The sequence below is a fragment of the Talpa occidentalis genome, unplaced genomic scaffold (genome assembly GCF_014898055.3).
Source record: "Talpa occidentalis isolate TD23 unplaced genomic scaffold, MPIMG_talOcc4v2.1 talOcc4.7, whole genome shotgun sequence".
Taxonomy (NCBI): Eukaryota; Metazoa; Chordata; class Mammalia; order Eulipotyphla; family Talpidae; genus Talpa; species Talpa occidentalis.
Window position 1 is genome coordinate 94,497,845 of NW_023605083.1, and position 22,138 is coordinate 94,519,982.

Below are 22,138 nucleotides of genomic sequence, written 5' to 3' on the forward strand. Positions count from 1 at the left end.
TTACCACTATTTTTAAGAGAGAGAAAACTTTCCCCAGAATTTCCCTATAGTTCCCTTGCTTTGTATTGGCTAGAACTGGATCGCATGTACATTTTTTTTAAAGATTTATTTATTTATTTATATATACAAGAACTGGGGTACAGGCAGAGATGTGGGCGGTAAGAAGATTCACCAGAGGCAGAGTGGGGAACAGAACAGGCAGATTGACTGAAATACACTGCTGAAGGGAGCAGCAGGCAAGACAGGAGAGGTCTGCTGCACTGTGTGGGTAGCTCCCTGGTCGGGGATCGAACTCTTGCTGCAGTGACTGTGAATAGCTTCATAGGTTGTGTCTTAACCCCTTGCGCCACCAGGAAGACACTCGCATGTCCATTCTTAGCTGGTTATTGGCAAGGGGTGTGATTATTATGGTTGGTTTAGTCCAATTGGGGGGTCTATATTTCAGAACTATGGATTGGGTCACTTTCTCCAAGACTGTTTGAAGTTGGTGTAGGTGTTGTAAAAGATGATTCTTCTCTGGCAACGTTTGCTGAGTCAAATCCACAAAGGAAAAAGACTTCTCTACTGTTAACTATTCAGGTTATGAAAAAGGAAGGAGAAAGTAGGAAAATGAGTGATGGTAGGCAGACACCTGGTCAAGAGCAAAATGGGAAGGCCGGAAATGGCAATAAGACATATTATAGTAAGACCCCTAAGACACTAACCAGCCCTGAGATACTGTGATTTCCTGAGAGTTTGTTGATGAGTCAAGGGTTCAAAACACAATTGTGGGTGGTGTTGATCTGAGGAACTTCTCTTACTCACTGGCATTGATCAAATCTTATCAGAATCCCACGTGAGGAAGGCATGTTATCTAATGATTGCTAGGAAGCTTCCTGGTATGGAATAGGAATTCTGAAATAATGAAGGGAAGGCAAGAGGTAAGGGAAAAGGAGAGAAAAGAAATGACCTAATAGGTCATTTTTATGATCTCCAAATGTACATGCCTATCTTCTCTGCTCTCCTGAGCTTGAAACCCTAGTGCCGGACAGCTTCGCTGTCCCCATCAGTCATAGAATAAATTTTAAGTTCTTTGGCGGGAGATAGAATGCCCTTCTGCCAGTTGCATCTGGAAGACTCCCTCAGAGTTTATGCTAAATTGCTCGCTGGTACATGCTGCTTGTGCACCCTCACCACCTCAGGTCTCCCGGGTTTTCCTTGTGATGCTCCCTCTGCTGCTGGTGTCCTTCCCTTCTGTTTCCTGTATTAACTCTTACTCATTCTTCAAGACATTGCTTGTTAGTTAAGGTAGGAGAGCGCTGCCTTTCACACTCATATTTCCCCTGCAGGACTAGGCTGTGTGTCTGTCATCTGTGTTCTCAGAGTACTCCACGGCTCTTTTAACACAGGCTGTAACCAGGGCTATGGTAATCATTCATTCATTTGTCGCACTCAGGGTCTATGAGCTCCCCCTCTGTGGGGAGGGGGCCTGTCTGACCTATCTTTTATATCAGTACTTACCACAGTACTAGGTAGAGTGGGCACTAAATGGAAAGTTTGTTCAACAGAATCATTAAGAAGAGGGGGACAGTTGAGTAAAAGTGGAGGTACTGGAGGAAGTGCAGAGGAAGAGGGTAAACAGGCAGGGAGGGAATGGAGAGATAGTAGCAAGTGGGAAGCTGCCAGGAGAATTTGTGCATCTCTCTTCCTAGGATCAAGATATCCCTGTTCTGCCTTGGAATCTTAGCTTCCAGCTTCATTTATCCAGTAGGGAATTCCAATAGGAGACTCTGCCTTTCCTGGCACAGGGGATCCTGATTTGGGTCACACCAGAGGAGAACTGCATGGGCAGCCTTGGGGACAATCTCTGAACAAACCCTTTTCATGCCCACTGTGACAACCTGACCCCTGCCTTCAGCCCATGCATGCTGGGCCCATGCACAGAAAGCCAGGACACACATATATTTTTGGCAGTGGCTGCTGCTTATTGTTCTCATTTCCCCCTCCTCCTCCACAGACACATGCCAAAGATGATGATTAGAACACCCTCTTGGGGTGGCCTCATGGCTTTGAAAGTCAGACTCTGGACTCCTTCCCACGTCCAGCAACTACACAGGAACACCCCTTCTCACCACCCCTCACCCTCCATCAGCTACAGCAGAGGGGTTTTCATTTCACAGCAGAGTCATAGACACTCAGAATGTTTTCCTAATTCTGTCTCAATGCTCTGGAGAATGTCCTGGAAAGAGGGAATAAGAGGTTGAGTGGGTGCGTGCAGGGGCCTTCCTGCGCCTGTGTGCATGTGGGGGGAGATCTTGGCAAGGCAAAGAGAAGGTAGGGTTTCCTCATGGGTCGTCAATAACCTCAAACAAGCCACTTGACCCCTGGTCTCATTTGAGGAACCTGTAGCAATGGGTTTGGCTTCTTCCCTCCGCTGTGAGTGCCGCCACTAGGGAGTGGCAAAGGCTCGCAGAAACCCCAACTCCTGCCTGGCAGCGGCAGCGCACGGCCCCAGGACTCAGGTAGGGTGGGACTCACAGCCAGGGCTGTGGACTGGGCAAGACTGGGCAAAGGTTGGGGAAGGCTGACCCCGGCGCGGGCCGGTTCCAAAAGGCACTCCCGGCTGGCTTCTGAGCTCCTCTCCGACCGCCTGGTTCGCGGTGTTGAAGAACTGGTGTCCTGGGCTTTGGTGGTGCGGAGCTTCAAGCGCCGCGAGGGAAAGAGGGGCGAGAGGCAAAGCGCAGCCCTCCCTACCCTCGGGCGCCCAGGCGTGTGAACGTGGGCGGCGGCGAGCGGCTGCCCTCCCCCCGCCCGCCCCTCCTCGCGGCGCACCCGTGTGTGCGGGTGTGTGAGTGCGCGTGTCTCCCTCGCTCCCCCTCGCACACGCTCCGGCACTAGTGCAGGCAGAGAGCCGGCGCCTCCCGGCTCGCTCGCTCCGGCCGCCTCTGCAGTCGCAGCCGGGCATGGTGAGTGAGTGAGGTCCTGGCGCCGCGCGCTCCGCTCCCCCGACTGGCCGCCGGACCCCGGCCGCAGCCGGCTCCGTCCCGGGAGCCAGCGAGCGGCGCGAACGCGCTACGGGGCCGGGCGGCCGGGCGGCTCCAGAGGGGTGGCCCGTGCGCCTTCGGTGGCCGGCGCGCCGGGCCGCGGGGCCCCGTCTTGGGAGCGGGCTCCGCGCGCCTCCCAGCTCCGAGCCTGGCTCCTCGAGGGCTGCGCGCTCCCTCCCCGCCCGCCGCTCGCCCCCCGCTTCCGGAGCGCGGGTCGCCCCACCCCGTGACCGGCTCCCCATCTTGTCCCGCAGGACCCGCCCGGACGGGACCACGCCGCTGCCGCCGCCCGGAGCCACGCGCCGCGTCCTGCCTGAGCCGAGCCGCGCGCGGGGCCGCTGCTACCGCCGGCGGGGGATGGGGCTGCCCGGCAGGCGCGCGGAGCCCGCAGGGGGAGCGCGGAGCCGGCGCGTAGCGTGAGAGCCGGAGCAGCCCGCGCAGCCCGCGCAGCCCGCGCGGGGCCGGTCCGTGCGCACCGCGCGCCGCCCCTGCAGCCGCCGCCCGCGCCTCGATGGCGCCATCGCCCCGGCGCCGCTGACCGCCCCGCGCAGCCAGCTCGGCCCCCGCGGCCGCCCTCGGAGCCCGGCCGGCCGGAGGAGCGGCCTGCCACGGACGCTTCCCCGCGCCCTCCTGCCCGGCCCCACCATGGCGCTGCGGCGCCTTCTGCTGCTGCTGCTGCTGCTCTCGCTGGAGTCTCTGGACCTGCTGCCCGGTGCCCACGGCGCTCGCGGCCGCGCCGCCAACCGGACCCTGAGCGCCGGCGCCGCTGCCGTCGGGGGCCGGCGGTCCGGGGGCGCCCTGGCCCGGGGCGGCCGCGAACTGAACGGCACCGCCCGGGCGCCGGGCGTCCCGGAGGCGGGGAACCGGCGGGGGCAGCCCGCGGCGGCGGCCAGCGCGGCCGTCACCTACGAGACGTGCTGGGGCTACTACGACGTGAGCGGCCAGTACGACAAGGAGTTCGAGTGTAACAACAGCGAGAGCGGCTACCTGTACTGCTGCGGCACCTGCTACTACCGCTTCTGCTGCAAGAAGCGCCACGAGAAGCTGGACCAGCGCCAGTGCACCAACTACCAGAGCCCGGTGTGGGTCCAGACGCCCAGCACCAAGGTGGTGTCTCCTGGGCCCGAGAACAAGTACGACCCGGAGAAGGATAAGACCAACTTCACCGTCTACATCACCTGCGGGGTGATCGCCTTCGTCATCGTGGCGGGCGTCTTCGCCAAGGTCTCCTATGACAAGGCCCACCGCCCCCCGCGGGAGATGAACATCCACAGGTGAGAGGCGCCCGGTGCCTGCCCCCAGCCTCCCCGGACCTCATCCCTCTCTCCTTGCTCCCTGTCCTCTTTACTCTTGGCATCACCACATCTCTCGTCACTCTCTTCACTCTCTTAGTGTCGTGAATCTGAGCCTTCTTGTACCCTTCCCTCCACTTCGTCAGAACGGGAAATGATTGCATGCTTTGGTGGGAGAGAGATTTGCAAGGTATGGATTGGTCGGATCTGTGAAGTTTGAGTATAAGAATTGTCCAAATTTCGTAATCCCGAGAAGGTACTGGGGGTTCGGTTTTCGAGGCATGTGGGCACCTGGGGTGAAGGATCTTATTGCATTGGGTTTTCCCAGCGAAACCCTAGTATGTCCTCTTAAATGCAGGAAATTAGCCCATGTTGGAATCTTCCTGAAGAGAACACCAAGTGACTTGGTGTAAACTGGAGGTCTGCGTGATTTAGAGATGGAGGTCAATTGGAACGGGTTTCTCCTGGGGGAGAAGGAATAGATTTATCCATTTCATGTTGTCCAAGGGAAGATAGTGGGGCTTCTTTGCTCCCTGTGGAGTGGGATGCATATCTTTCCTGCTGCAACTGGAAGACTAGTTCTTTTAAACCCTGTGAGCAGAATTCGGAGTTAACACTTCTTACTGTATTAAACCTGGTGGGCTTTTTCATTGCTTACATTAGGGACATGGTGGGGGCTGCTTTCTACCAAAACTGATGCCAAGAACTGGAACTGTCACAGCCCTGGTTCCACCCTATCTCCCACCTCACCACTCCAGCTCCCAGTGAGCCCTTTGGGAAGTCAAAGCTGAGACAACAGGAAGTCAGCACCCTTTGCAACTCTAGGGAGGATGCACCGAGGGGAGGCAAAGTTAGCTGTGCCTCCAGTCCCCTCGCCGTGATGAATGGCCGGACATGGTTCAGCAGTCTTTCAGGGAACAAACCCTGCCTGCAAACACCTCCATTTTCGGCATCTGGTGTGGGCCCAGGTAAACAGGATCATGTCCCCCAGATCAGTCCTACTTCTGAATTTGCCCTGCAGGGTCCATCTTGAACCATGTAGCTTTAGTTCATCTTCACACTGTACTTGTTAACCTTTTGGGTTGAAAACCTGCTTTCCTCACTGCTGTGGACATTAATCACCTGCACTTTGATGAAGAGAGAGAAAGGCAGGTAGAAATATCTGGGCATGATGTTTTCTCCCTTGATACTGTGTGTGTTGAGAAAAAAATGATTCCTCCTGGCAATAAGTATGACAAAGTAGGACAAACTCAGGTGTTAGAATTGGGATGCTTCCTAAAGGGAACCCTTTATAATCCTCATTCATCACCCTAAGGTGCCACTGCCCTTCATTCCACCCCATCTTGTCTCTCAAGTAGTGACCTATGCCTGGACTGATCCTGGGAACTGATACAAGAATTGTGACAAATGGTCTGTGATCAGCCCTGGCTCTGGAATGTAGAGGGCAGGAGGGCTGGAGAATAAAATAAATATAAGACACTCTCTCCTTTGGTCATTGTCTGCTGAAGAATTCTCTGTGGTTCACCTTGGGGAGCAGAGAAGCAGTTGCCTGTAGGCAGGCTCCTTCCCAAAGCAAATGTATCTGTTCCTTATCCCTCTACCTCTGCCTCCTGACCTGCATGGAGAATTGTCTCTTACCTTCTCCTGTGACCCTGGTCTCTCATCGCATCTTCTACTCTGGCTGGGCTGCTTTCTGGTTGATTTCCAGAAACTTTTCTTTGGGTTGCTGTTTTTTCCTGAGCCATTGTTCCCAGTACCCTCAGACAGAGCTGCTCCCTGCCCTGCTCTCACCACCTCCTGCTGAGTATATTCATCATCACCTGGGAAGACACTGGTGATCTTTGAATCTTGGCATTGGCCTCTGTTCTCCTGGCTTGTGACCCTACAGATGCCATGGTCCCTCTTGGTGTTTTCTACCCTCACCACTACACTGACACTCCCCCTTTTTTACTTCTCTCCCCTGCCCTCTGCCATTTCCAAACCAAGTCAACTAGTTTGTATAGATATATTGCTCAACAGCCAGACTACTGGGCTAATTTCTCTCTGGGTGGGGAATGAGAGGTAATCATGGGAAGAGAGATGAATTTCATCCCTCAAACCACTATGTAAATAAGGGATGTTTCTCAAATTTACCTCCTGATATTGCTGGATTCACAGCACCTCTTCCAGCAGCTGCAGTCTGGCCTTGGAAACCCTCATACTGGTGCTTGTGAGCTAGAGGACAATGCATGTCTGTGTTCAGGGGCAGGGTGTGAGAGATCCATCTGGGACACTCTGAATGACCTTGGGCAGGTCAGGGAACCTTATTTTTTCAATCCTAGGTGACTCAGGCATAACAGTATCCCATCACCTCTTCCATCCCAGGCATGTCAGGGTGTGTGTGCTGTGCTCTGCTCCTGGCTGTGCACGCTAGCACAGCTGCTTTCGCACACCTCAGAGGTCACTGCTTGCCATTTGGGGGAAGTTTATTATAGATCGCCTTCTTGGGAAATTGGGGTAGGCAGTGGAGAGAGCGATGGAGAAAGAGAGAAATACTCATGCTGTGAGTTTTCCCTAAAGAAAGTGGGGGCCAAGAAAGAATGTGTATTCCTCAGAGGTCAGCAGAGGCAGTGGGAGGTGCGCTTAGTTACATATTCCAGGGAATAGTTCAGCAGAGACTTTTCCTTTCTGAAAATGAAAGGAGCTTGTTCCGGTTTGTGCTTCTCTCTGAAGGTGGTAGTTGGGCTAGCAGGAGCTAAGTCTGCGTGAGGAGAACTGCCTGAAAGGGATATTCGTGGGAGAGTTGGGAGGGGTAAAATGTAGGATGCCACCCCAAGATCAGACTTCTGCCGCTCCTGGGGTTCCCAGGCTAGGCAGCCTTCCACTTGCCCAGGCATACTCATTCTTAGGGCAGGGCACCCTTGCACCTCTCCAGCCCCACAGCGAAGAGCAGGTCTGGTCTTTTCCAGCAGTGATTAGACCTTGCCATCCTGTTTCTGTGTGAGAAGACACTGTCTCTAGGGGAAACTGTTCTCTGATGATTCTAACCGATGAGCACAGGCAGATGCAGCTGGACCCCAGGGAGGAGAATGGATGGAGGGACCCCCGACAGAGCTGTGCTCTGGAGCTGGAAATCCCTGGACATCAGGCAAACTGCCTTTCTCAACTGGAACCCCTTTCCCACCAGGGCATCTCTGCCTTCCTGTTCTTTCCAATTGCCAGGCTGTGGTTCAAGCTGATGGGCCACAGGCCCCCACTGATGTTCATGCTTCATGAGTGGTTTCTGCAATGTCCCCTGGGGCTATTTTTCAGAGAGGGGCTGCTGCTTGCAAGGGCAGGGGCTCCACCCAGGAAACAGCCCAGGAAACTGGCTCCCTTAGACATTCGATGCTGTAGGGTACAAGTTGTCTTATATTCAAACCTGTTTCTTCCTCCTCACCCTCAGTTGATTCATTAGTGTCTTGGAGATGAGAATCACTCTGAGGGCGGAACTGTGTGCCTTTTTTTAATGGCTAATTAACAGATGGGTCAGGAAGCTATTATGAGGCTGTAGTTGGTGAAGTCAGACTCATCCCGGGTCCCCCCGCTGCCTCCATAGGGATGGAGAGAGGATGGAGGAATTTGGGGTGGGGTAGGGGTGGTGAGGAAGGCTCAGGACTCGGGGAAGAACAAACTGAGCAGATGCTCTTAGGAAAAAGGAAAAGTACTAGGAGGTGACCCCTCCAGCCATCAAAACAGCACTTCATGTTTGGGTTCCTCCGCTTACTTCTAAAGAAATCAAGGGAATACTTTGTTACCTGCTCTCCCTCCAGAAAATAGTTGCAAACTCTGTATTTTCCTTACAGACCACATAACTGCAGTAGCAGGGCCACTTTGTTGGCTGATTTAGTGAGTTTTCTTTCTAGGTTTGTGGGCAATGAATTATCATATCACCCCAAACACTCCATTTTCTGAAGCACTGTGGCTTCATTATAATGAATTGATCTGGACAACTTATTTTTTACTTCAAATGTTGCAGTTGGAAGCAAAGAAGTAAAGCATCTTGCCTTGGACTGAAGGGCTTAGCCTTATGGGTTTTCTTTTCTTTCTTTTCTTTTTTGAGCAAAAAAAAAAAAAAAAAAAAAGCATGCAGAGAGATCAGTGAGATTGTGGGAGAATTGAAGAAAGCTTATGGGGGGAGGGGTTAGGAGAAAGATACCAGGAAGACAGAAAGAAGCACTGATAGCAAAGGAGGAAGGGGGCATGGTAAGAAGTGAATGGCAGTGCTAGGCCTGTGCTTGGCTTCCCAGGGCTGACCCCTTCCTGCCTCCTGCAGCTGCAGGCATCTCCTCCACTCAACAGATGAGCTCCGCTCACCTGCCGTGGGCAAGGTATGTTACCAACTATAAAGCGTAAGGCTACACAATCTGTGTTACCTTTGACACATGAGACTTGCAGAGGCATGAGAGACAGATAAGGCTAACCCAGCTGGAAACACAGAGGCTAAATCATTCTTGATTTAGGAGATTGGCCGTGCAAATACTTTTCCAAAATCCCTAGACCTGGGCAGACCTCCCTGGAATGCTGCTTTTAGGCTCTTTCCCCATCCTGTCCTAAATCCAGAAGGCACATACCTCTATCCTTTAGGGGCCTCCACTGGGCCCCAGACCCCCAGACTTAGAGCACATTCTTTTAGAGGAATTGGCTGCTTTAGAGACCAGGAGCTTATCCACAGTTCCAGGCTGCAAAGGCACCACAGAGACACAAAGTCCAGTGTATTGATTTCAACCTATTTTAATGAGAGATCGGATTGACTGTGCTGTCGATTCAGATCAATTGTGAAGGAAGCAGTGGTTAATGACAGCTGAGAAAACGAGCTGACTGAAAGAGGTGTTTCACTAGCCCCAAGACAGTGGGGCAGTCTTGGATTCTGGGTAGAAGGAAACCACGCCAAAGGCTTCATCCTCTGGCCCCACTGCCTGTCTCCAGGGTCCATGTATTTAGGGGGTAACTTTCTGACTCCTTTTCCACAGTCATTGAGAATCTCTGCCACATGTTGGGCCTCGCCCCCAGCTCCTGGCTCCCAGAGGTCATCTCCTGCCACCCCTTTCCCCACTCAAAGTTCCATACAGTCTATTTTTGAAATTATGGTGAATTCAAGTGGTTTTTGTTTTATAATTTTAGTTATGTCTCTTGACAATATATATCCTGTGGAACCACAAAATTGTGGTTTGTACTTACTGATCTATATAATATCTCAGATTCTTGTTGGAGGTGAGAGCTCTGAGGGACTATGTTAAGGTATAGGTTCAATTCATTTTTATAATGCCATCTGCTGTGATTTTTTTTTTTTTAAGATTTATCCATTTATGCATACAAGAGCTGGGGTACAGGCCAGAGGTATGGGGCGGTGGGGGGGGGGTGGTGAGAGGATTCACCAGAGACAGAGTGGGAAACAGAACAGGCAGATTGACAAAAATATAGTGCTGAGGGAGCAGCGGGTGAGTCAGGAGAGGTCTGCTGCACCATGTGGGTTGCTCTCTGGCAGGCCGGGGATCGAACTCATGCTGCAGAGGCCGTGGATTGCATAGTGCAGTGCTTAACCCCTTGTGCCACCAGGGAGGCCCTACTGTGATTTTTTTTTACCCCTTTTATTCTGTCTTGGGAAATATTAACCCATCATTTCCCCCCGAATCACATGACTTTACATTTCTAGCATCTTCTTTTGCAGATGACGAATGGGGTTGGTGGGAAGGTTTACCAACGACCCTTCAGAGGGTCTGTTCGTTGGCCTGGGGTAGGTTTATTTCAAACCCTTTTGTGATAGATTGTGAACGCTCTCTCTTCTCGTTCTTCTCCTTCTCTATCTCTTGCTATAAAACCAAAATGTTATTTTGTCAGCCACTATAGACTCACAAAATTTTACACTTGCTCTTAGCCAAAAGGCTGAGAAGAGACGGACTCATAGAATTTTGATGCTGACAAATCATTTAACCTAACTTCCTAATTTTCTAAGCAAGGCAACTGAAGTCCAGGGCAGCTCCATCCCAACATCAAGGGAGGTGAGTGACCAGATAAAAGCCTAGCGCCGATGCCTTAAGCCAGCCTTTTCTTCACAGGGCTGCCCGGTGTCATCTTGCCCAATGCTTCTTAGTCATCACCAAATAACTCTGGGATATTTAGAGATGTGAGTGACAGCCTTCTCCCTTCTCTTTCTCCCTGCCATTTTTTTTTTTAGATCTTCCTCATTTGATTTTTTCATCCATTAAAAATGATTTCCGTTGCTCTTTCCCAGTTCTTTCGCAGTTTTTCCACATTTCTTGATAAAGGACAATAACCTGATCTAAGCATAATCCCTTAATAAGATCCAAGCAATGCAGACCATTGAAGGAAAATACAGCACAAGCTGAAGACTTGTGAACCAGGGCAGTGGGTCGCTGAATAAAAATTATGGGCAGAATTCTACAATTAAAAACTGGGACTGCAGTTGCTTTCTCTCTCCCAGACATGGGTGGAAATGCCGAGGTTTAGCAGTTCAAGGAGGTTCTGCTTTGCCAGTGCACATAGATATCCTGGCATCCAGAGGGTGGGTGACTTCAGGTTTGTCCTCCAGGATGGCGTCCCACATCAAGGAAACAGCTCCATGAGCCACAGAAGCTCACTCACTGGTACCCATCTTATGCTTTCAGCTCTGGGCTGAGATCGCACAGGGTCAAGGTGAATGTCAGGTGATAGGTAAAGAGAAGCTTCAAGGAGGACGACTCAGGAAACTGGAGATTTGGGTCCAGTCATATGAAATTAAGTGTGGCATGCACTTTGGAGCTGTTGCCTGCAAGGTTCCTGATTCTGCCTTTGAGAAAACCAGGGCAAACACGTCCTCACGTCCTTCTAAGCAGTCACCTTGGGAGGCCACACACTGGTTCTTCCTCAGAAAATGTTGCCACAGTTTCTTGGAAGCACTTTCAGAGCCCATGGCTTGTCATTTTGACTTTGTGTAATGGTAGCATATTTTTATCCTCTTAGGGTAGATCTGATTCTTGTAAGCAGCAATAAGTCATGGGACTAAGGCCGATGAATGCAGTAAGTGATCGGGCCTGTTATTCACAGAAATAAAGAGCCTCCGGTAATAAGAGCTGCTCTCCCAGGAGCCGCGTCAGCTGTCTCCAAAGGTAGTGCCCAGAAGAGGTGTCCCGGTAATGAGTGACAGGCCTGCAGGGCAGAGCCCGCGCTCCATGATGCCCACTTTGAAGGGGCCACTTCTCACATGGAAGGATAATTACCGGCCTAAAGAAAATCAGTTTCATCCTCTATCAATGTGTTGGGGCAGAGAGTGGCGGAGGTGGAGGAAGGGGAATAGAAAGGAGTTGGATATGCAGGAAAGAGTTCAAATAACTGCCTAGAAAGTTATCTCTGCGGGAGATAGTGGACAGGCAGCTCAATTTAGATTCCTAATTTGATTCTGAGGGTAGAGGGACCGGGTTCTTGGGGATGTGTGTTGCCGGCTCAGGTCAGAGCCAGCTGTGTCTGTGCCCACCCTCCTCTCCATCTGCAGTTTGACATTCAGATGTGGTCATCGCTTGGGCCAGATCACCACTGATGAAGTAGAATGTTTGCAGACACACGATGTGATTTCCAGCTAGCGGTACTGGTCGACTCCTAATGTGCACTCACTGCGCCTCCTTACATCCTCCCAAATGTGCATTCATTCAAAGGAACTGATTACAGAAATGGGTTGGGGGGGGGAGGGATGGGGCAGGCTGAGTTTAGAGCAGGTGGCCAGGGCCCTCTAGATGCAGCACCTGTCGCCAGTTCTGGTTCCTCTTTGGAGTCAGAGAAGCTGCTGGCCATGCTGCAGTAGGTGGGATGGTGTTCCTTCTCAATCAGGAGTTTTTGGGTGGTGAGGGGATGAGCACTGGAATCCTGGCGGGCTGGGTCAGAGCCTTTGGACCTGCTGATACCTAACAGCCATGCCTGACACTCAGGGAGCAGTCTGTCCTGCTCTGTGTTGGGGAGCTCCACTGCTGCTGCTCAAGTGTCAGCAGGTGCTCTGTACCCCAGGACTTGCACAAGCTCATTACCTGTGCAGACCCAGAAAACTGGTGCTGAGGATGTGAGATCTCAGCTGGAGAAGGACTCAAGGTCACCTATATGGAGCAGGGAAGCTGATAGAGAGATGCTCATGAAGTTCCCATTTTCCAGCTTCTGTACCAGACATCCTATGAGCATTCCACCCACATTGCTTCCTTCCATCACCCTTTGAATGAAAGTGCCCATTTTACAGATGAGCAAATCAACTCACAGAGGCTGTCATTGCTCAAGGTCACAAGTGACTACATTGTCAGACTCCATCTCCCAGCGGCCCAGCGGGGCAGCTGGCTCTCCCCTTCCTAGATATAAAAGGGTCACTCCCTTTTACTTGAGGAAGCAACTCCCCCACCCACCTGCCTGTGCCCTGTGGGCAGGTTGCCATAGTAAAGGCCTGGTTGGGTAAACCACGCAGGTTTCTGGAGCCAGACTGGTGGCCCTCACTGACATTGTGTGCAGGGCATGGAGGTGCCCAGGGGGCAAAGGTGCTTTTTCAAGAATAGATTATATTGGTTCAGGGTAGTGAAGGCAATCCAAAGAAAACATATAAAACAAAACACCCTGATTTTAATTGAGAAAAAAATTCAAACAAACCAAGACCTCAACAGTATTGAGAGAACCTCTTGGCAGTTCTGAGCTAGTAACAGGGACACTGGGGAAAAGAAGCAATTTGGGGGTGAGAAGAAAGACCTTGGGCCATTCCTGGTTTTCATTACTGAGACCTTCAGCCCACCAACCGCCCCGTTTATCACACTTGCTCTCCTGGCCCATTTATAACATGGGCACACAGGACAGGATTTCGGCCCTCTCACTTCTGCTTCCTGCTCTAGTTCTGCTTTTTTCCTCCATTTCTTCCTCCTTGCTAAGCTTCCTAATTCCCCCCTCTGGCCCTGTGTGTCTTGCCTTTTGAGCTTTTGCACCAGAGCTCTGTACTGAAGGGCATGTGAGAAGCAGGCAAGGACGATACTTTGAGGGGTCTCCCTGGGTTTTACTCTCCAGCTCCTGTCATGCTGGTCAGAGGTGGTGGTCATGACTGTGGGGGTGCTCACCAGCAGTGGGGGGGGTGGCCCCCTGGTCTGTGGCTCCCTGCCAGCAGACCCCACCTGGGTGCTCAGTTCTGACAGAGGTGGACTGGAAACCATTTCCCTAGCTCTCTCCTGAGAGGTGGAGGTCCTAAGCCCTGTTTTTATCTCTCTTGCCCCCACCCTAGCTCAGACCCCCCTCCTGGTGAGAGGGAAATAGGATCTTTAAATTCTTCTTGCTCAAAGCCACTGTCCAGTCTCAGGACCAGTGAAGGCTGAGTCTCAAGCAGGCACTGGTGGCTAGAACCTTGGCCCCGTTCCCCAGCATTTGGGAGAAGAGTTGCTGTTTTCTGCAGGCTCCGCAAACACTCTCATTATTCCTTGCTTTTTTGGCATTTGGTCTCGTGTACTGTTCCCATTAGCTTCGACATTAAAGTCTCATTACTTACGACATCTGTCCTTTGGACATATCCGTTGTTCCCTCAGCCAAATGTCCTCTTCTGGGAAGTGTGCTTTCCACCCAGACAATCATCTCTTCCCTCTTCCTTCCATCTTGCTGCTCCAGCGAGAAGGTATTTGAGCCCTAAGAGGCCATGCTGGGGATGGGAGGAGTGGCCGTTAGTTTTAAGTGGCACCTGAGAGTGTGTTCCAGACCCAGCCATCCCCGCCTGTCTAAGGTCCTGGGGACACACAACCCTGTTACCATCCCTGGAGATTATGCAGGGAGGAGGCAGAAGCCATAGTAGCTAGTTGTTACCGGGAGAGTTTTTCTCCCGCAGTCCTAGGACAGCCTCAGAGGCAATCTGTGGGGGACTCTGGTCTCCATCTCCCTGCTGTCTGTGCAGCTTGGCCTGAGGGATCCTGTTATCCATCACCATGAAATGACAGTCCCAGAGACCCAGTCCAGGCAGAGAGGCTGCTCCAGAACTTTTGGAAGAATCTGGAGTCCAGCCTCCCTGTGGGGCTAGGAGTTGTCCTTCTGTGACTGTTAAACGCCTGCTGAGAAATTTGCATGAACTTTCCCAGGAATGACAGCCCCTGAGTTTGGAAGGGTCTGAGTGCCATGGGAAACCACACAGCTTTTCCACGCTCAGGTGATCAATAGCCAGTGTCTTACCCATCTCTCTGCTGGCACTTCTTCCCACACCCGCAAGCATTTGCTAAAAGAATCAAGTCTTCGAGCGATCTGTCTCTTTTTAATCCATCTCAAGTCACATGATTAAAATGTTTCTTCTTGTTCCCTTCTGTGTCTTTGTCCACTGTTCTTCTTTCTTTCTCCATCTGTCCTTCTTTTTATTCTTCTTTACTTCTGTTGCATTGTTCCTTCCCCCTCTCCCTCCAGCTTTCCTTCTTGAACTTGTCCTGCTGTAACTTCATTAAACTGCATCGATTCCGATTCTGCTAATTCAAAATTTATCCAAATTGGGCCTAGGCAAAGTTGTTTTCCTTTTCTCCTTCTGATAAAAAGCTGTGATGAATAGATTAATAGCTCAGAGGAGACTGCAGAGATTGTGCAGGGCACCTATTCTGTGCAGGACACATTGTTTTCAAGCTGACTCCTCTATAGACAATTGGCATGCTAATTACAAAATCATTCTTACCTATTCAATAAAGTAGCTCTCCAAAGATCAAAAATTTTTTAGACTAGTTTGTAATCCTGCAATGGCCTGGGAAGCACTAAAAATGCATTTCCTTTAAAGCATTTCATAATTTCCATGTTTGTCTCATTGATTGGGATTAGCCTGCCCCTGTTTCTGCTGAATCGGTGATGCTTGACTGGATGCTGCTTTGAATTCCCTCTGGGGGTTCCTGCTAATTTCACCTCTTCTTGTTTCTGCCCTTTTTTATTTCCCTGAATTTTTAGAATCCAGAAACTCTCTTTTGTCTTTGAGGATTATGTTATGGATTCTGCAGTCTTCAGGGCTTGCCTCATTCCCTTGTGGCCTGACCAGTTGGGCAAAAGAGGTCAGGAACCTGGAGGCATACAAAGGGCAGTGTATCCTGTCTCTGGGGGTACGAAGATGGTGAACTCTGTCTTTGCTGCTTCTGTTATTTTCCAATACCCTGTTATGCCTAGGGAGCCTGCTTGTAAATCATGTTCCCCAACACCACTGTTTGGATTGAGAAGCCAGCATCACACCTACCATGGGATGTGACAACATATTCTTAGCATGCACCCTGCCCCTTGTAGAAAAGGACTTTGTGATCTTCCTCCCCTTTGCCTGCTTATGCAGCTCTACAAGGACACCTAGCAAAGCCCTCTTTCTCTCACTTTTAGAGGTTGGATGCTCCCTGCGAGTATTTCTTGGGAGCTGAGATAGAAGGCAGGCTAATCCCAACTCCTGCCACTTTTCATTTCCATGACCTGGGGTAAGTCTCTTGTGCCCCACCCTCTGCCTCCATGCAGAGGGTTAGCCCAGCTGTGGGAAGGGGCTACAATGTCATAGGGTTGTCTTCTTTCCAGGCCCAGTCTGATCTCAGTGCTTGGGAGGTTCGGAAAACAGTTTACATCTGTATTTTCGATGCAGCAGCCCTGGGGTACAGGCACAAGTGCATTTTCCTAGCACATTCCATTCAGATAATAATATTATCTGCACATGACCTCATAAAAATTTTTGCTTTTCAACATCTTAAATTCACAGACTCTGGTTGAAAGGGACTCAGGACGCTTGTCCCTGTGGGGGCCATCTCCCCACTCCTCTCACCCACATGCGCCTCAGTCTGGGATCCCCCCTATATCTCAAGGCAGTGTGTTCTACTATTGGGCTGAATTCCAGTTAATTCTCATGGGAACCAACATTGGAGCAGCCCAGAGGGAATGTTCCCCTTTGTATTGCTCTTTGGAGAGGGCCATCAGTCCCCCTTCACTCATCTGTCCTCCCTAATTATAAGTCTATTCCTCGTGAAACATGGTTTCAAGTCCTCCTGTCTATGCAAAAGTCCACATAGAAATGGGGCGATTGTTCTATAGTAAAACCCCAAATGATATCACCAAGAGCAACATGTGGGTGTCAGAAATTCAAACACAATTTAAACACATAAACATTTCTTTTGGGATGGTGGTCCGTCTCCACCCCTAGGCAGCAGTCGATTTCCCTCACCACAATGTCAAGAGGACATCTGTGTTTGCCCGTTCTCTTCACACCTGTGTTCTGAGCAAGTTGAGAAAAATGTCCCTTAGAGCAACCCCTGGCATAAACTAAGTGCCTCACTAAGTATGGTTGAACGAGTCATAGTTATTTAAAGTGGAGAGGAATTGGGATGGTTGTTTTTCTGTACCCCACTTTTCAGATATTTGCATTGATGTGAATGCCCTTGAACTTGGAAGTGACAGCAATATTTATATTTTTTTTAAAGAAAGAAGGAGGAAAGGAGAAGCAAGAAAAGCGAGAAGCAAGAAAAGGAGAAGAATAAAGAAAAAAATAACTGAATATTTTGCAGAAAACATTGCCCTTTTATGCCTCGCTGGAATCCTGATTTGTTTTGCTAGTGATGTCAATTCTCTTGCTTTTCAGTGGACCTTTATCTTGATGCTTCCTTGCTTACTGCAAGGAAATTGTTGATGGCCTTGCAGAAAGGAATAAGCGGGCACCCTTAGCTCTCGGCTTACAAAGTCCAAGTTTAGGGCTCAAATGAAAACTGGTATGTCACCATATGGATTTCCATCCTTGGATCTCAGAGAATAAAAGGACTATGTGGGGTGTGGGTGGTCCCTGCCCGGATGCCCTGTGGCCACAGCTGCGCCAGGCAGCTCAGTCTCTACACCACCAAGAGTTTGGCCAATCTGGCATCACTGACTCAATTTCCCGAGATTCCCCTCTTCCATCTGTGCTTATATGTGATCTTAGAGGCTGAGCCTCTGTAGGCCTATTTGGATTTATTTATTAATCAAATATTTATAGAGTGCTTACTAGGTACCTGGTTTTGTTCTAAGTGCTTGACAAATATTAACTCATTTAATCTTCAAAAGAACCTTAAGAGGTAGACCTTACTATTTGACTTTATTTTTTCAGTGAGGAAACAACCACAAGACGTATAAGTAGTTAGTCAATAATCACCAATATCCTGCGTGACTGGCATTCCCACCTAGGCACTGTGCCTCCGCAGTCTCTGTGTAGCTTCTCGGCTACACCTTTGTATTTGTGCCTCACCTTTGGATTTTCATCTGTGCCCATAGCAAATCGAGAAATGACACCAACAATCACGGTAGCAACAGCAACAGCAACCTATCTGGACACAGGTATAGTTACTAACTAACCATCACCTGGCTGGATATATGGCTCTGCTCAAAAATTTAGGAAACATTATAGTCTTTCAAGTTTTAAATGATAGCTGTGTTTGACTCCTCCAGATCTTTGATGAATTCTCAAACAATCCTAATGTATCTGAAAAGTCTGGATTTATTGTCCATGCCACCAAGTTTCCCAGATCTAGGTGCTTAACTTTCTTGTTGTTGTTGTTGTTGTTGTTTTTACTTACATATTTTTTTCTTAAGGTAGCATTGGTTTACAACACAGTATATGATTCAGAAAGATAGAATCCCACCTCTTCAGATGTACTTTTACCACACCACCCCTATCGCTGAGATCCCCAGAATCCTGCACTGTAGTTCACTGTGCCCCCTCCTCCCTCTGGTTCATGGGGCAAGGAGTGGTGTTGTGGAGATGATCTATTACGAATGAGTTGGGGCTGGAGGGGATGATGTCTTCTCTCTACCTAGCCCATGACTGGTCATCAGGCAACAGCCCAAGAACAAGCACCCCCTGGGATGGAGCCACGTGCCTCATTTGTCTGGAAAACAAATAGGCAGGCCCAACTTTCCCTGGCTCAGTCCCGTGATGTTTATTGGCCTTGATGAATTCCAATTGCGCCTGGGACAACTCAGACCTGCAGAACTGTGCGGTGCAGATGCACTAACATTGTCACCACAACAAAGGAGATCTCCCCATGCTTTCAGAGCCTCTGCATGTGAGGAACAGTCTTGTGCCCACACAAAGCCGGCAGCTGTGTTTTGCAAGTGGACTGTGAGAGAACCAGGATAAGGAGGGATAAATTGCACCATTCTCCTTGGTCCATGTTTATTAAAAATATGGCCACTTCAGTTGTCTGGAGGGTATATTTCAGAGAATGAAAACACCCCACTCCCCAGTAGATAAGCATGGAGGAGATGTTAAAGAGATCCTGCTGTGCCGGACCTCCCTGGTGGCACAGTGGTTGAGTGCTGGGCTGTGAAACTGCCCATAGCCTCTGCAGCACCGGTTTGATCCCCGGCCGCCAGTGAGGGTCCCACATGGCGCACAGACCTCTCCTGCTGCCCGCCGCTTCCCTCAGTAGTATATTTCTTCAGTCTGCCTGTTTTGCTTCCCGCTCTGGCTCTGGTGAATTCTTGTACCCTTCTGTGCTTCTCACTGTACCCAGTGCTTGTATAAATAAATAAATACATCTGAAAAAAAAAAAAAAAGAAATTGAGCTATGCCAAAGGTGTCAATGTCAAGTCAAAGCTCAATTTTCCAAGACCCAACCAACCAGAATCTTTAATTCTACTTTTAGGAGAAATACAAAGGAAGTAAAGGGAAAGAAACCTTCCATGCTTTCCATGCAGAACATATGCAAATGTTTTCATGTGAAAAGTTCCATTTTCTAGATTGTCTGTATTTTACTTAGCTTTCTCTGTGAAGAGAACTAAAGACTAGACTGATGGCTTGCTCATGGAAGATTCTTGCATTCTTTAAAAAAATAATTACATTCAGTATTCTCTACTTAATTAGGCAGGAATGCTTTTCAAAAATTCTTCAAAAACAAGTGTTCTCATTAGTCTTTAGGAATAAGAACATTAACCAGAAGAGCTTATTCATGGAATAGTTTATCTATTTGGCCTTTAATCATACCTATCCAATCGCATAATTTTTTTTTTTTCCCTATTCCTCCTGAAAAGAAAAAGGGCATGGTTAAGGGTCTAAACTATTCAGCTTAATTTACTCTTGGCACAAAAAAACCTCTTGAATGCTTGCTGATCTTGTTTTCTCCCTTCTGTGGCATTTTTGACCTAGAAATCCAGAGACACAATGGAGCAAAGTTTGGTTTCTCTCTGTTGTACTTTCGTGGGCAGTGATTTTCATATGTTCTTCATGGAAATCATATTAAGTGAGATCAAGAAGACTTATCAGATGATCAAAGGGTCCCTAGGTTTACCCACTTAATTTGGGAGGATCGTCATTTTACAATGTGTTCAATAGAGATTGGGACCAGAAATTCCCAAGTTTTTTTTTGTTTTTTTTTGTCATTCTTTTTTTTTTTAAGGATTTTATTTTTATTTTTTTATGCATACAAGAACTGAGGTCTAGGCCAGTGGTGTGGGGGAGGTGAGAGGATTCACCAGGGACAGAGTGGGGAGCAGAATAGGCGAATCTACTTGTAGGGTAAAGAAAATATCAGGCTTTTCTGCCCTTCCGCCATCAGGATAGATGAAGGATCCTTGTCCTGATTGCATGCCTGATGGCGGGCACCTGGAATAGGATGTGGGCATAGGTAGATGGGATTCAGCTGAGCTAAGACTGTGCTTTTAAGGGCGGCATCACGGGGGGACGCCAGCAGCACCAGTAGCAGCAGCACCAGCAGCAGCAGCAGCAGCAGCAGCCCCAGCCAGCAGCAGCAGAACCGAAAGAGAAGCCGAGAAGCAGCAGAACGAACGCTAGAGAGCCCAGATAGAGTGAAGACTTGCTGGGGGCTGGGAGGCCTGCCAGCCTCCCAGCCCCCCAGCCAGCACCCCTGCCTGCCATATGCCTGGTGAACCCCAAATAAAAAACCTGCAAAACTACTGAGGACTCTGACTCCTCCTTTACCCGATCTGCATGGGATCAGAAAACCTGCACTGTGTCCGGTCCTGCCCCTTACAATTGGCGTAAGTCGGCAAGATCCATGCAGACGGGTATTGGAGCCCTCCAAAGACCTGGAGGGACTAAGGAGTAAAAGACTGCCTGTGACGACGCTGGAGGCGCCATGGCGGTATAGAAGATAGATACGTCCACGAGCTACAGGATGAGACCTGGCGTGAAGGAGACGCCCGAAAGGACCAGCCAACGACACCGGAAAGGACCAGCCAACGACACCGGATAGGACCAGCCAACGACACCGGAAAGGACCAGCCAATGACCCCTGAGGCAGCAGGCCATTGCTGACGCAGGGAGAGGCCAATGGACTTGAACTGATGGACTGATGGACTAGGACCGACAATCCCGCCAGAAGGCGGAGGACCTTGGCAGGCTATGTTGTTTTTTGAGAATCTGGGGGTGGCCAGTGGGCCTAGATGGCCAAAAGCAGCCTGTTATGCCCAGCAGCCAGGTGGAGGAGAAAAGCCAACTAAGAAAGCAAAAGCTGGTACTGATGCTAAGTTGAGAAGCCCTAAGCAGCTGTTAAGCAGCCTGGGTATGCTGAAGAACTGTGAGTCTCGTAAAATCACCTGTGGGTGATGCCCTGCTCATTCTTGAGTGAGGGTGAGGAGCTGAGGAACCTGTCCTTGGGGGACGGATGGGGAACGTGGCTTGGGGTGGAGCCCAAGCCGAATGCAGAGTTTGGATCCCCGACCCATGTGCTTGTGCAGTGGGTTGGCTTGAGTGCAGGGGTCTGCGAGTCGCATGGGTGGCTGTGAAGGCCCAGGTGTTGAAGCGACTGCAGACAGAAACCCTGAGGGTTGGTGATTACCCCCAACAGAATAAAATTGCCAATCCCAGAGCTAGTGCATCCTGGGGGTGGATGCTATGTGTGCCTTGTAGCTGAGACTACAGCCAGAGAAGGCCAGGAAGCCTGACGGCTCCTGGTGTGATATAGTGGATGCCGTGAGTGATTCCCCTCCCTCATATGAGCAGTGCCTTCGGCAGCAGATTTGGTGGCTCATCTGCTGGTACCAATAATTGTCTTTTGCACTTGGTTGGTACCCTGCCTGGACTTATTTGTGTTCTGTTGTATTTTGCTATATGTGATGTATTTGCTTTTGTGGGCCATGGCTGCACTGTTTATGTTTGCTTAAAAAATTGTATATATGTGGACTATATGGCAGAAAACCCTGAGGGGGTGGACTGTAGGGTAAAGAAAATATCAGGCTTTTCTGCCCTTCCGCCATCAGGATAGATGAAGGATCCTTGTCCTGATTGCATGCCTGATGGCGGGCACCTGGAATAGGATGTGGGCATAGGTAGATGGGATTCAGCTGAGCTAAGACTGTGCTTTTAAGGGCGGCATCACGGGGGGACGCCAGCAGCACCAGTAGCAGCAGCACCAGCAGCAGCAGCAGCAGCAGCAGCCCCAGCCAGCAGCAGCAGAACCGAAAGAGAAGCCGAGAAGCAGCAGAACGAACGCTAGAGAGCCCAGATAGAGTGAAGACTTGCTGGGGGCTGGGAGGCCTGCCAGCCTCCCAGCCCCCCAGCCAGCACCCCTGCCTGCCATATGCCTGGTGAACCCCAAATAAAAAACCTGCAAAACTACTGAGGACTCTGACTCCTCCTTTACCCGGTCTGCATGGGATCAGAAAACCTGCACCGTGTCCAAGTCCTGACTTTACACTACTGAAATACACTGCTGAGGGGAGCAGCAGGCGAGAAAGGAGAGGTCTGCTGTGCCATGTGGGTCAGCTGCCTGGCTGGGGATGGAACTTGTGCTGCAGTACCTGGTGATAGTGTGATAGCTAACCCCTGCACCACCAGGGAAGCTCTATTTGTCATTCTTTTGCCACATTTGTTTTCAAACTTGGAAACTCCATGAA

General features: G+C 50.1%; 1 protein-coding gene across 1 annotated transcript in view; it reads left to right on the forward strand.

Annotated features, from left to right (window-relative positions):
* The first annotated feature begins 3,668 nt into the window (after positions 1-3,668).
* Positions 3,669-22,138, forward strand: part of SHISA6 (shisa family member 6) — a 273,436-nt gene continuing 254,966 nt past the window's right edge. Inside the window, exon 1 of the mRNA XM_037494275.1 lies at positions 3,669-4,297. Coding sequence (XP_037350172.1) covers positions 3,669-4,297 — 629 coding nt within the window. The remainder of the gene's footprint in view (positions 4,298-22,138) is intronic.